The sequence below is a fragment of the Cnephaeus nilssonii genome (genome assembly GCF_951640355.1).
Source record: "Cnephaeus nilssonii genome assembly, chromosome: 7".
Classification (NCBI taxonomy): domain Eukaryota; kingdom Metazoa; phylum Chordata; class Mammalia; order Chiroptera; family Vespertilionidae; genus Cnephaeus; species Cnephaeus nilssonii.
Window position 1 is genome coordinate 94812187 of NC_137078.1, and position 13662 is coordinate 94825848.

At 56.6% G+C, this 13662-nt stretch overlaps 1 protein-coding gene across 1 annotated transcript; it reads right to left on the minus strand.

Annotated features, from left to right (window-relative positions):
- Nucleotides 1-5410: 5410 nt before the first annotated feature.
- CTRC (chymotrypsin C) lies at nt 5411-12460 on the minus strand (the record flags this gene model as incomplete). Its single annotated transcript, XM_079777881.1, has 8 exons — nt 11604-12460; nt 10078-10169; nt 9880-9977; nt 8610-8735; nt 7676-7812; nt 6804-6949; nt 6035-6187; nt 5411-5425 (listed from the first exon to the last, which is right to left on the minus strand). The coding sequence occupies exons 1-8, from the start codon at nt 11689-11691 to the stop codon at nt 5411-5413; spliced, it is 855 nt and encodes a 284-aa protein (XP_079634007.1). The 5' UTR covers nt 11692-12460.
- Between the last annotated feature and the right edge of the window lie 1202 nt (nt 12461-13662).

Consider the following 13662-nt stretch of genomic DNA (forward strand, 5'->3'; position numbering starts at 1 on the left):
ATGGAAAAGCATGGAGCAGTGCAGGCTTGAGGCTCAGCCGGGTCCAGGGCTCCGAGGGTGTCCCCAAGGCTCCCAGGGTGTCCCCAGGGCTCAGCTGATCTGAGGGTCCCTTCTCGGCTCCACGGAGTGGCCTGGAGCAGCAGGTTCTCCCGTCCGTGGGAACAGGACGGCTATAGGATCTTGGACCCAGGGTTTCCCAACTGCAGCACTATGACATTTTGGGTGATGATCCTTTGCTATGAGGGCTGTCCTCTGCGTTGTAGGAGGCTTGGCAGCATCCCTGGCTCCCACCCTCCTCTCCAGCCCCAACTCATGACAACCAGAAATGTCTCCATACATTGCCAAGATTATTCCCCAGGGAAACAAAATCACCCCTTCTTCCCGTTCTCTCCCTCTTGCTGCTGTGCCCTCACACCTCCCCACCCTGCAGCAGGGAGTGAGAGCCTTCTTCTAGGGTTCAGGAGTCCCACAGCTCTCTCTGATTGGACCTGCCTTAGGTCACATGCCCATCCCTGAGCCAATTGTGGTGGTGGTGGTGGGGATGCAACACAATGATTGGCCAGGCCTCATACGTCCCACCCCAAAATCTAGGCATGAGGCTCTACCCAGATCACTTGTAAGAGGAGTGGGGAAAGGGTGGCACAGACACAAAAATCCAGGGTTCTAGAGTGGAAATGGGGTCGGGGAGGAAGAGAGAAAACAGCCACTTCAGCCCACTTCCCCCTCAGTGCTCAGTTCCCCATTTGTCTGTTGTTGGGCAACGAGGGTGTTTGTCAAGTTCTGAACGGGGCTCGGTCCTGGAGGTCTCAGTGGGGGCAGGGAGACGTAGATGTGAACTTCTCATAGGGTTTATGACTCATTCGTGCAAAAACACTCTTCTGGGAAGCCGTGTGGCTCAGTGGTTAGGGGCTGGGTTCACACCCGGGGCTTCCGTGTGCTGACTCTGTGGTTTGGGTCCTGGCTACTCAGAGCGGTGTGGACCTGCAGCATCCGCACAGCTTAGGAGCTGGTGAGAAGTGCAGACTGTCCACCCCAGACCGCCGGCTCAGCGTCTGCAGGTTAGTGAGATACCCGGGCGGTTCTTCCGCACGTGGCAAGTTGGGAAGAACGGGGCTACGGCAAGTTCCATCCATTTTCTCACTTTCGTTACCGCCATCCCACCTGTCTCGTAGGTTTGTGGGTAAAATGAAACAACAGCGTATTCACTTAAAACAGCAGTAAATGTGCAATACAATGTTCACTCTCAAATCCTGAGACTGTGGGCCCCGGATATGAATAGCACAGAACTCTTCAAACGTTTCCATCAAAGAATCCTAGCAGACCGGGGCTTGGCAAACTTTTCCTGTAAAGGCCCAGACAGTAAATATTTTAGCTCGTGGGCCATATGGTCTCAGTTGCAACTAGTCAACCTTGCAAAAGCAGCCATCTGGGCATAGCCGGGTTCCAATAAAACTTTATTTACAAAACAGATTTGGTTCGCGGGCTCCGGAGCTGAGGTCTAGCGCGAAGCAGTCTCCACAGCAGCAAGATGTCTCCAGAGTCTCAGCCTTCATCTGGAAAACCTCGCCTGAATTTTGTAGCTTATTTCATAGTATCGCTGGCTCCATGTCAACTCTCTTTCTTCCCACCCAATCTTCACGGAAAATCGATGCTTTGGGTAGATGCTCCGTGTTTATTCTCTGTCTTTACATGCCCCCCTCTTGGGTCCACCACCACGAGAAGTTTTGCAGACATATGCCCCAACCTCAGAAGAGGGAGCGTGGGGGAACCGGCCCCCAAGGCCTGCTGGGAATGAGGCTCTCTCTCCTTAGGAACAAAGGGAGAGGGAAGATTTGCTAACAGGAGCCCAGGTGGGGGGCCAGTAGACGTAATTACTCCAATCACACGCTGCTGTGATTTCATTGGGAAACGGAGAGGGAGGCAGGTGCCCATTTTACAGATGAGGAAACTGAGGTTCTGAGAGGTTAAGTGACTCAGTCACTGTCGCTGCCTGTCAGTGGCAGAGTTCAGCACTCCAACCCTGCGAGTGCCCAGACTTGACCAGCCAACCCCCAGGCCCTTGGACATAGGAGGGATTCCAGCCACAATCAGCAGGGCCATGTAGCTGGCCCCCAGCTGCCCCCACACATGTGAGCAATAACTCCTGCCATTGGATGCCACGGAGGGTTTGAGGCTGGTTGTTACGCAGCATTATTAATTGTGCCAGCAGTAGCTGGTACAGTGGGTGCGAGCCCTTTGCGAACATCTGTGAGCAATAATTCTCCGCTCAGGTTTCTGTCTGTCTGGGCTCGTTGCCAGCTTTGCTCAGCACACCCACAGCCTACACCCCCTCCCCTCTGACAGGGCCAGTAGAGGGCTTCAGTGTAGAGGGGCGCCTTAAGATTTGGGGATTAATGGCAGAATGATATGGTTGCTAGCCACACAGGCTCTGGAGTCAGACTACCTGGGTTCAAGACCTGGTGCCCATCACCAGCAGTGTGATCGTGGGCAAGTTTCTAAACCTCTCTGAGCCTCAGTTTCCTCATCTGTAAAGGGGGATAGTAATCAGGGCTGTCATGGTTATTAACTGAGACAGTGTATGGGAAGTCCTTGGATGGTGCCTGGCACACATTCCCTGGGGCTCACTGCGCGCCAGCCATGGCGACGGCATCAGACGTACCCACGATGGCATTCTAGCGGGCTGCTGGCACGGGGCTCTCAGAAAGCGGGGGCGGCAGGTCAGTGCCTCAGTGCCCCCTTTCCCTCGCTCCCAACCACCGGTTTGTGACTTCTTGGGCCAAGTGCACAAATCCTTGCCGTCACCGCAGCCAGAGCCCAGGGAGTCCTTCCTGCCCTGCCCTTCCTCCCCCGCTGACCCCCACCGCAGACTCCAGGTTTCACCAGAAGAGAGGAGAGAGGGTGTATGTGTTTCCCGTTGCTGCCTCAACAACTTACCATGACTCAGTGGCTCAAAACGCAGACCCGTGTCCTCTCACAGTTCAGGAGGCCAGAGGGCCACAACCAGTGTCCCTGGGCTAACCAGGCTGGATCCCTCTGGAGGCCCAGCGGGGAGCCCTGGTCCCCGCCTTTCCCAGCTTCTAGCTAGAGGCCGCCTGCCTTGCTCGGCTTGTGACCCCTCCCACGTCCACGAAGCCAGCAGGGAAACATCTTCGCATCTCCCGGAACTGGCCCTGGACCCGGACCCGGACCCGGACCTGGACCTGGACCTGGACCTGGACCTGGACCTGGACCTGGACCTGGACCTGGACCTGGACCTGGACCTGGACCTGGACCTGGACCTGGACCTGGACCCCCTGCTTCCGTTCTTAGATCTCCTGACTCTGACCCGCCTGCCTCCCTCTTATAAGGGCCCGTGTGATTGCATCGGGCCCACCTGCCTAGTTCAGGACACTCCCCGTCCCACGATCCTTAAATCATTCACACCTGCTAATTCCTTTCGCCATGTCAGCTAACCCTCACAGGTTCTGGGACTGGGACCTGGACGTCTTCGGAGGCTGTTCGTCTGTCCACCTCACATACACACTGACCCCTGGACACAACAGTGGGTCCTGTCCCTGAATCTCAGATTTGTGTTCTCGTCGGGCAAACAGAACCATGGCTTATGTTTCAACATTTATTAGCGAATACAACTAGGTGTGCTAATCCAACCACATTCCCAAAAGCTGTATAGATTGGGGACTGGGGGCTGCTGTTTAACACTGCACATGTGCCTCTTAAGTAAGTCTGGTCTTACTACTGAATTCCTGAGCCCCCTCTCTCCTTTCTATCATGGCCTTGGTCGGGGCCACAGTGATGTTAGTCTAGACCAGTGGTCGGCAAACTCATTAGTCAACAGAGCCAAATATCAACAGTACAACGAATGAAATTTCTTTTGAGAGCCAAATTTTTTAAACTTAAACTTCTTCTAATGCCACCTCTTCAAAATAGACTCACCCAGGCCGTGGTATTTTGTGGAAGAGCCACACTCAAGGGGCCAAAGAGCCGCATGTGGCTCGCGAGCCACGGTTTGCCGACCACGGGCCTAGACCATTGCAGCTGGCCTTCCTGTCTCCAAGGCACCCTCCATCCAGCTGTCGGATGAACACTCCAGTGTGTGCACTGGACCATAGCGGTTGCCTCTCTATCTAAAACCCTCTATGGCTCCCTATTACCCTGCAAATAAAGTCCCAACACCCCTTACCATGGCTCTTTCTTTGCTCATGATCCTGTCACATCTCCTGCCCCTCCCTGCCAGGGTGACCAGCCACCCCAGCGTGCCTGGGACTGTCCTGGTTTTGGCGCTGAGAGCCTCACGTCCTAGGAAAGGACTCAGCACCGGGACTGTCGGCCACCCCTCCCTGCCCGGTGCCTCGGGCTCTGGCAGCACCGGCTGCTTGGAGCTGTCTTTCTCGTTGAAGGAGCCGTCTTTCCTTAGAATGGCCTTGGCGTAGTGAGGCAGCAGCGGTCCGCCACGTCCCTCCTCCCGGGCCAAAGTCCGTGGGAAAGCTGGGCAGCTCATGGACCAGCCACAGGGCGGTGCAGCCGCGGGCTCGCCCAGGAGGAGCTGGGAGTTCAGAGGCGGGGGGTCGGGGGCACCTCCCTTTCTGGACCAGCACATTCTCAGCAGTGCTGGGGTCAGGGGTCAGGGTCCCCACCTGGTCTTTCCCTCACTGGACTCTGGGTCCCTCTCTTTCTTGGCCACACTTGCCCCCCAATGGGCCTCAGGAGGGCTCTCCTTTCCCTGGGCCGCCGTGGCAGGCGCATCACTGGGTCTCTGCTCCTGTGACCTGGCCCGGCTCCCTCCTCTCTCTGGGCCTCAGTTTCCCGGCCTGTCTAATACGGTGAAAGTTTTCCCAGGTCTGACTGCTGTGACCGTGTGTGGCAACCATTGCTTTCCTCAAACCTGTACCCCTGAGGGCTGGGCCAGGCTCCCCCCTCCGCCTGCACCCTCCCCGTGCCAGCCGCTCTGGGGCAGCTGTCCCTGAGCAGTGGGCACCCTCCTGGGGCCAGCGAGGCTGTCCTTGGGGAGACCCCATCCTCCACCTACAGCTGACCCACCAGGCTCCTCTGGGGGCGGGGGGGAAGGATCAGGAAGATGGTGATTTGATCAGGGTCACAGCGGTGAGACGTTGAGGGCAAGTGTCTGGTGTGTCCCTCACTCATATCCCCTCAGGCACCAGGGGGCCTCCTGGGGTCCCCTCCACTAGCACCTCCAGGACCAGGAGCCAACTCCAAGGCCTGACCAGCCTGGCTGGGGGCTGGGGGGGCTCTCTTTGCATCCCAATGTGGAATGACCCCCCCCCCCCCCCACACACACACAGGACCCAGGAACTGCTGCGGAGACGCAAATCAAGAGTGCAGGCGCTGGCTCAAGGGCAGAGGAGGTTTATTGTGGTTGCGGGGATTTGTGGCCGTGGCTCCCGAGGACGAATCACTGCTGCATTTTCTGCAAGAGCAGAGAAGAGGGTGAGCGTGTGTGCGCCTGCGCCCGCGCCCGTGTCCCCTGCTGCCGGGGGAGTAGGGCAGGCCCCGGACTTCACAAGCCAGCCTCGCCTCTGCCCAAGGGCTCCGTACCCCTCCCCCCAGGGCTTCAGGCCGCAGTGCAAATGGGACTCGGAACACATCTGCCCCCCGCCCCCCACGTGAAAGCTGCAGTCCGAGTGACCCTCTGCTCCCCTGTCCTCAAGGCCTATATGGCCGGCCACGCTGCCCCTCTCCTCTGCTGAACCCCGCTCTCCTGGGGCCACGTTTCTCTTTGGGGGACTGGTGTGGTGCCCGGGATCAGGACATGAGTATTTGCTGGAGCAAAGGGACGAATGGTCATGACCATGTCCTTCATCTGACTCAGGCTGTGTACAGCAAGCATGCAGTACTTCTTGATTGAGTGAGTACATGAATGGATGACTATGGGAACAAGTACGTGAATGAATGAATGATGGAATCAGCCAATGAATGAGTGAATGAATGTATGAGTTGGTAAGGAATGGGGGCGTGAGGGCCAGTGAGGGCGAGGGGCTGGCGCATGCCGGAAGGAGGCTGGGAGGCAGGCACGCACCTCGTTGATCCAGTCGATGTAGGCGGACACGCGGGTGTAGACCGCGGGCTTCTTGTGGGTGTTGCAGCCCAGGCCGGAGCCGAAGCTCACGATGCCCCGCACCTCCCAGGCGCCGTTCTCAGCCTGGCAGTTCAGCGGGCCGCCGGAGTCCCCCTGCACCAGACAGGCGGCATCAGTCCCAGGCCTCCCCCCAGGCAGGCTTGGGAAGCCAGGGCGAGTCGGGGTGTGGGCTCCTCACAGCCTCGTACCCCCTCTTTTGGCCTCAGCCTGTCCATGGTGAGGGGGGCAGAGAAGAGATGGCGTGGGGCTATCTTGGCCTCCTTCTAGGAGGCCCTGGGGTGTCAAATGAGCTCTTGATGTGCTGTGTGATCTTGGGATGATGGTAACCCTCTCTGTGCCTCAGTTTCCCTAGCTGTTCAGGTCACCATGTCCAGAGAGAGATGCCCAGAGGGATGAGGATGCTGGGAACTATGTTGGAGAGCCGGGAACATGAGGCAGGTGGGATGGGGAGAGGGGTCGTGTGTTTGAAAACGGGACAGTCCCTGATTGTCCTAGGTGTTTCCTGGGTCTGTGTCAGGCTCCCCGAGTCCCCTGTCTCTCTGGACGATGGAGCTGATGGCATGACGGAACATGTACAGAGACTTCCATGAAGTTCCTTCTCCACTTGCTAGACTCCTTTAGTCGTCACGGCAACCCCTGATGCTCACTCTATGTCCGTATTTTTACTTGGCCACCTGGACAGGGATGGGGTGCGGGCCCGGGCACTCACGTTGCAGGCTGAGGTGACGCCGTCACCCCCGGCACACACCATGGTGTCCTTCACCATGGCGCCCCACCAGTCGCTCTGGGTGCAGGTGGCGTGATCCACCACGGGCTGCAGACCCTGCTGCAGCTCCTCGGCGATGGGGCCATTGGCTGCGGAGAGAAGAGTGGTGAGCGGGCGTCCGCCCAGGCAGCCCAGGCCTTCCGGGTGAGCGGGGCTGGGATAGGTCCCCAGGGAGTTTGTGGGAACCACACATAGGCCCTTAGTGGAGAGGAGCGGCTCTGAGCCAATGGCCTCAGACTGTGTGGCTGGGGGCCCCTCTGAGGAGGGGGAGGGGAGAGCAGGCTGGAGGCGGGACTAATCACAGAAAGCCCTTGGAGGAGATTCCGGGGTTCCATTGTCACTCGTTTCCTTGTGAGATTCTGCCGTGATGTCGCACAGTAAAGGGTCTTTCTCACCCCAAGATTTTCCAAGTATTAATCTGCATTTTCCTCTAAGTCTTCCACAGTTTCATCTATTTACATTTAACCTTTTAATTTGGCTGGAACTTATTGGGCATATGGTACCATAAGATCTAACCCTCCACCCCCAAAAGGTTGTTGAGCTTATTGAATAGTCACTTATATGGCATTTAGTGTGTGCCAAGCCTTGTATAAGCACTTGACCAATTCTAACCCATTCAATCCTTGTAGCAGCCCTTCTTACACAGTTGTTAGAGTGTCTGCTACATGGTAGGTGCTTAATAAATATCAGCTGTTGTTATTACAACGTTAAGAGAATCTGAAGAGGAAAAGTGATGGGCAAAGTGGCTGATGTGCTTGTTGGGAGAGCCACTTCCTCCAGGAAGGCTCCCGTGATTTGCCAGGGGCGGTACTCACTCCAGAGGCGGCCCCAGCCGGTGACGTAGCAGGGATAGTCCCGAGACAGCATGGCGCCCTCCGCGGGCAGGCACGCCACCTGGATGGTGTCACTCAGCTCCACGGGTTCCGCCAGCTTGATGAGGGCGATGTCATTGCTGGAATTCAGGGCGGAGGACTGACTGAGCAGGAGGTCTTGGCTCCCCCGCCAAGGCTAAGAGGCCCAGCTGTGAGCTGAGAGTCAGGCCCAGGGTGACTGGGGTCCTCCCTGAACATCCTGACTGCCAGCTTCTTACTGGCAGACAGAGATGTCGGAGGACAGATGATCTGCCTTCTAACACCGTCACCGCCCGCCCCTTTAGATGTAGATGAAGCCTGTGGGACCAGCAGGTTAAGTACCCACCAGCAATTAAGCAAAGGTAAGTAGGGAATTACAAGGATAAAAGAGGGACGCTTGTGGATACAATTTTTAAAATGTTTTCCTGTCACCAGGATGAGAGCTGGCAACCTTAGCAGACCTGGTTTGATTTCTAGGTCTGACAGGTACGGGCTGTGTGACCTGGGACACATTCCTTAACCTCTCTGAGTTCCTCCTGCAGGGCTGTTGTGAGGATTAAATAAGAGATGGCACATAAAATGCTTATTGCAATGCGTAGGCACTCAATTAAGGCGAGTGCCAGCTCAGCCCTGACTGGGAGGCTTCAGAGAAGACCTATGGGGGTGTGGGGTGATTCCCTGCGTACCCCTGGGGCACCCTGGCCCATGACGGAGATGGGAAGGGTGTCTGTCTCCACTTAGCATTTTGCCATTTTGCGTAAAGGAGCCATCTGCTGGCTGTGCAGGGTGAGGATGGGGCCCAGGGTCAGGGTGGGGGCAGGCTCTGCAGCTCTGTCTTGGGATCCCCTCCTCCTTCCGCGCTGCCCCCAGGGGCGTGAGATGTCAGCTGGGCACTCACCGCACCAGGAAGGAGTTCCACTTCTCGTGGACAAAGATGGTGTCCACACCCACGAACAGGGAGCCCGCCTCGTCGTCCACCGCCAGGTTGTTCTTCCCCAGGCCCACACGGTAGGTCTTGGATTTGCTAAACAGGGGAAGGGGACTGGTCAGGGTGGCCTCCCGTCCCCGCTAGCTGGTGGGGTAGAGAGGGAACTCCCTCCAGCCGGATTGGCTCAGTGGGCAGAGCGCCGGCTCTCGGACTGAAGGGTCAAAAGGGCACGCGCCTCGGTTGCAGGCTTGATCCCCAGCCCTGGTCAAGCTTGTGTGGGAGGCAACCAATAAAGGTGTGTCTCTCACATCGATGTTTCTCTCTCTCTGTCTCTCCCCTCCCTTACACTCTCTAAAATCAATGGAAAAATATCCTCGGTTGAGGATTAACAAAAAAATAAAAATAAAAATAAAATAAAACTAAAACAAAAAAAGGAGAGGGAACTTGGAGCTTCGGTGACTCAGCTCTGTGGCCACATGCAATCATTTGGGGGAAGGGAGCGTCCATCCCCGTTGACCCTTCCCCGGGTGCAGAGAAGGGCCCTGGCCAAGTCCACTTTGGCTCCTAGGTGCGTAGCCCCGGGCCTCAGTTTTCTCATCTGTAAAGTGGAGATAACAGTGGAACTCCCTTGCAGGACTGCTGTGAGAATCGGTTGCTTCTTGCCTGCATCATCTCACCTGCGTTTCTCTCTAACTCCCCTCCTTCGCTGCCCTCCCCCCCCCGCCCCCACTGCTTCTGCAACCCCAGCTCCCTCATCATTCCTCAGACATACTAAGTTCCCTCCTCCAGGCCTTTGCACTGGCTGTTCCCTCCACCTGCAGCACCCTTCCCCCAGACCACATGAGTTAGTGGCCTCACTTCCTTCAGGTCCTTGCTCGCATGTCCCCTTTGCAGAAAGAGCTTCCCTGGCCGCCTCCTTTAAAATAGAACCCCTTATCTTTCTATTCTCTTCCAGCCTTTTCTCTTCACTGACATTTGATATGTTATATATTCACTTGTGTAATGGTCTGCTGCTCTGTCTTCTGCTAGAATATAAGCTCATTGAGAGCACAGATTTCATCCTGTCTGCTGTGTCCCCTGGCACATAGTAGGTGCACAGTAAATACTGTTGGATGGAGAAATGAAAGCGCGGTTACTGGAGATAAGCGGCTTATTTAGCGCAGTGCCCGCGTGTGTAATAGGTGCTCACTAAAAGCAGCCCCTCACTCAGGCCCCCGCTCTGGGCGTCCTCCCCGCGCACCTGATGCAGTGGGCAGCCGTGAGGACGAAGTTGCTGGAGATCAAGGTGCCACCGCACGTGTGCCTCCACGTGTTGTCCTTCAGGTACTGGAGGGAGATCTGGAGGAGGGGCCACGTGTCAGTCCACAGGGACCCCCATCCCACGCCCCTCTCCTCCCACCTCCCACCTCCCACCTCCCACGCCTGCAACAGTACTTACCTGCCAGGGCCAGCTGTGGGGCACGGCATTGTCTCCGCCCACCACCCGGGTTGCGAGGTTGGGCTGGAAGGTGGGGACCCCGCAGCTGGAGGCTGGGGGAGACAGGAGAGGAAGAGCACAGGTGAGGGGGCTGGCATCCCCGCTGGGGAAGGGGCAGGTGGAACTTTGGGGCTGGGCAGACACGGATTCAGATTTTACTGGATGACTTTGGGGGAGCCATCTAGTTCTCGGGGCCTCAGCTTCCCTGTCTGTGAAATGGGAAGAATAGCACCGACCTGGGGTGCTTGTCCTGAGAACAAATCAGACAATGCCTGCGAAGAGTTCAGCGAAAGGCCTGGTGCAGAGGGACCAAAAGGTGGCTGGCATGCGTGCGAGTGCCCGGAACCACCAGGGTCCTTCATCCTTACCCTGCTGTTCGTTTTTAGGCCACAGCGTAATGTGTGTGTGTGTGTGTGTGTGTGTGTGTGTGTGTGTGTGAGCATTGAGTCCATAGAGGCCCAGACTGTCATAGCTGGGAGCTGTGTGGAGTGGTCAGGAGAATGAGCTCCACAGGGAGACAGACCCAGACTCAAATTCTGGCTCTACCACCGAGCAGCCACGTGATCTTGGGCGAGATATGGAGCCTCACTGAGCCTCAGTGTCTCATCTGTAAAGTGGGCGTACTAATAGACCCTGCCTCCCAAGGTCAAGTTAGCTCCTGCATGTGAAGGGCTTAGCGCAGGCCTGGCACATGGTAAACACGCAGTAAACAGGAGGTGCTATTATTATTTCTGCCGTGGTTGTTAGCTGGAAGGACTCTTTTACAAATAATTTTTAAAAGATTTAAAAAAAATTGATTTTGAGAGAGAGAGAAAGAGAGAGAGAGCGAGAGTGAGCGAGAGAGAGAAACATTGATTTGAGAGCAGAGAAACATTGATCAGCTTTGTCCTGCATGACCCTCACCGGGGATTGAGCCCGCAAGCCCGGCATGTGCCCTGACCAGGAATAGAACCAGCAGCTTTTAGGTGCAGGAGAACCACACCAGCCAGGGCAGGACTCTTAATCAAGTGCTCTCTTTGCCAAAAGAGCCAGTGAGATTTAAAGAGGTGAAGTGGCTTGTCTAGGTCCTGCCGAGAGTGAGTGCCATACAAGCCACGTTTGTTGATTCCTAATTGGGCAGAAGGCCACCAACACGGGGAAGGAAAGAATCCCCAAGGGAGAGATGCCCACGCTGGGAAAGGCAAGCCCGGCGGTCCCTGAGTGCCCAGGGTGAGCGTGGGCCTGCGGCTCTCCACGCCTCAGCTCTATCCTCGCGCTGGGAGGTCAGATCATCAGCTCTATTTTGCAGATATGGAAGCCACGTTGCCAAGCGGGCAAGTGGCTCATCTGACACACAGCGGGTCAGCAGTATCTGAACTCTCATAGGACCCCAAAGCTCCTTTCCTGGACCCCCACAAGAGAGGAGGGCCCCCTGCTCCGGTCCTTGTTCCTGGGAGGCCCGAGCTCACGGCCCGTGGGCTGCAGCTGGTCCCTGACCCACAGCTTACCGTAGGCCAGGAGCGCGGCGAGGACGGTGAAGCCCAGCATGTTTGCGTGCTCAGGAGTGAGTGGCCGGTCCAGGCGGGAAGGGCACATTTATAGGCAGCAGCGGGGTGAGCCCACCGGTCAAGGCTGAGCCACCTCTTGGAAGAAACCTGCTCCTGCAAGGCCCTTTCCCTGACCTTGGGTGGTTACTGTTTAATTTGGGCAGGAGACAGGGCTGGCTCGAGGCATGGATTTTCCCAATAACCGGGGAGAGCAAATTCTGAGGTGTGCAGGTTTTGGGGGCCCCCACCACTCTGCTGGGAGTGTGTTCTTCTCTCCCCCTAACTCATTCTTTTAGCTACTATTTACTGAGCACCCACTAGGTGCCAGGCATCGTGCTCAATGCTTCTTGCACGCACGTAATTCTCCCAACAACACGAAATAGACACTCTCACCCGCTCATTAAAGATGAGGCAGCTGAGACTTGAGGGTCTGGGGCCATCCATGGTCACACAGCTGGGCAACAACAGAACCGGTCCAGGGCTTCACACTGCCGACACACCCATCCCTTCTGTCGTCATAGCTTCCTCTCATTTTCTTTCTTCTCTTCCTGTTGTTTCTCTTTTTCTTCCCGCCTCATTCAACTAGTATTGTCTGGGCTTGGGGCATCCCTGCTCTCCAGCACCTCCTCCCGGGCTGAGAACAGAGGCTGAGGCGTGGGCGTCTCCTGGCCAAATTCCGACCTGGAGCCAGCTCAGTTGTCTCCCTGCAAGGCCCTCAGTCTCTCCATCTCTAAAATGGGCAATTAGAACCAGACACACTCTTAGGTTCCTATCAGTCCTAAGCTTCTATGACTGGAACGTCAAGGTTGAGTGGCAGATCTGGGTCTATGGCCCTTGGTGTGGGTCTCATTATGGTGTGCCCAGCGGTTCCATCCGGAGCCCCAGCAGTTTGGGGTTACTCTGTCCCTTAGAGCATCTGGTTTAATCCATTTTTCCCAAGGCACGACCTCAGCCTGGGGGGTTAGCTTCTGCTCTTGTACGCCCAGACGGTGAGGCACTGGTATACCATGCACACAGAGGCCACTCATTCCTTCATTCATTCATTTGTCCCACATTCGCTGAGCACCTCCTATGTGGAGGCCCTGTGCTAGGGCTGGGACCTCAGGGATCCTAAGACCCAGTTCAGCATCGCTGGAGCCCCCTGCTGGGCAGGGTGATAAGTGTTCCTGGGAGTGTCCCTGAACCCGAAGTTCGTTCTGGGTGGGAGCGTGATGGGGTGCGGGTTGGAAAGGGTTCCTTCTCTACAGATTCCAAAATGCACTCGAGGACTTGAGCGTGTGAGGATGCTGTCCCAGGCCAGGCCCCATCCCGCTGAGCCTTGTTTTCCAGGGTGGAGCGGGGCCTCGGAGGATCTGGGACCTCAATGACCCCCAGCCACTCGGGGTCAGACTGCGATGGAAAAATACCCAGGATGACTCGGTGGAGGCTGGGCTCCGAAGAGGGGGGACCTCAGGAGAGGCAGGCCAAGGTCAGGGAGGCAGTGGTGAGTCTGAAAAACAGCAGGTGCCATTGATTGGGGACCATATCTCCTCCCTGCTGGGACAGGGTGTGCTGGTGGCAGCTGTTACATCTCAGGTGAGGTCCCTGAGGGGGCGGGCCTTGGGGCTGGCAGGGTTTCTCCTTAAAATAGGATGGCCCTAGCCCTTTGGGCTCAGTGGATAGAGCGTCGGCCTGCGGACTGAAGGGTCCTGGGTTCGATTCTGGTCAAGGGCACGTACCTCGGTTGCAGGGTCATCCCCGGCCCGGGCCCTGATCAGGGCTCATGCAGGAGGCAACCAATTGATGTGTTTCTCTCACATCAATATTTCTCTCTGTCTGGGTAAGGATTAACGCCCTCGCAACCCCCCCCCCCCAAACCCAGGATGGAATACTAGGAGTTCAGAGAGGGTCTGGGGGCTGTGAGGGGTTTGTGGCCAGGACTCAGTGGGGGTAAGGCTTATTGAGAAATGGGACCAGGGGAGGGTTTTAAGGAGCTGTCTCCCTTCTCACTCTTTAAAAAAAATTTTTTTTTTTTTATTGA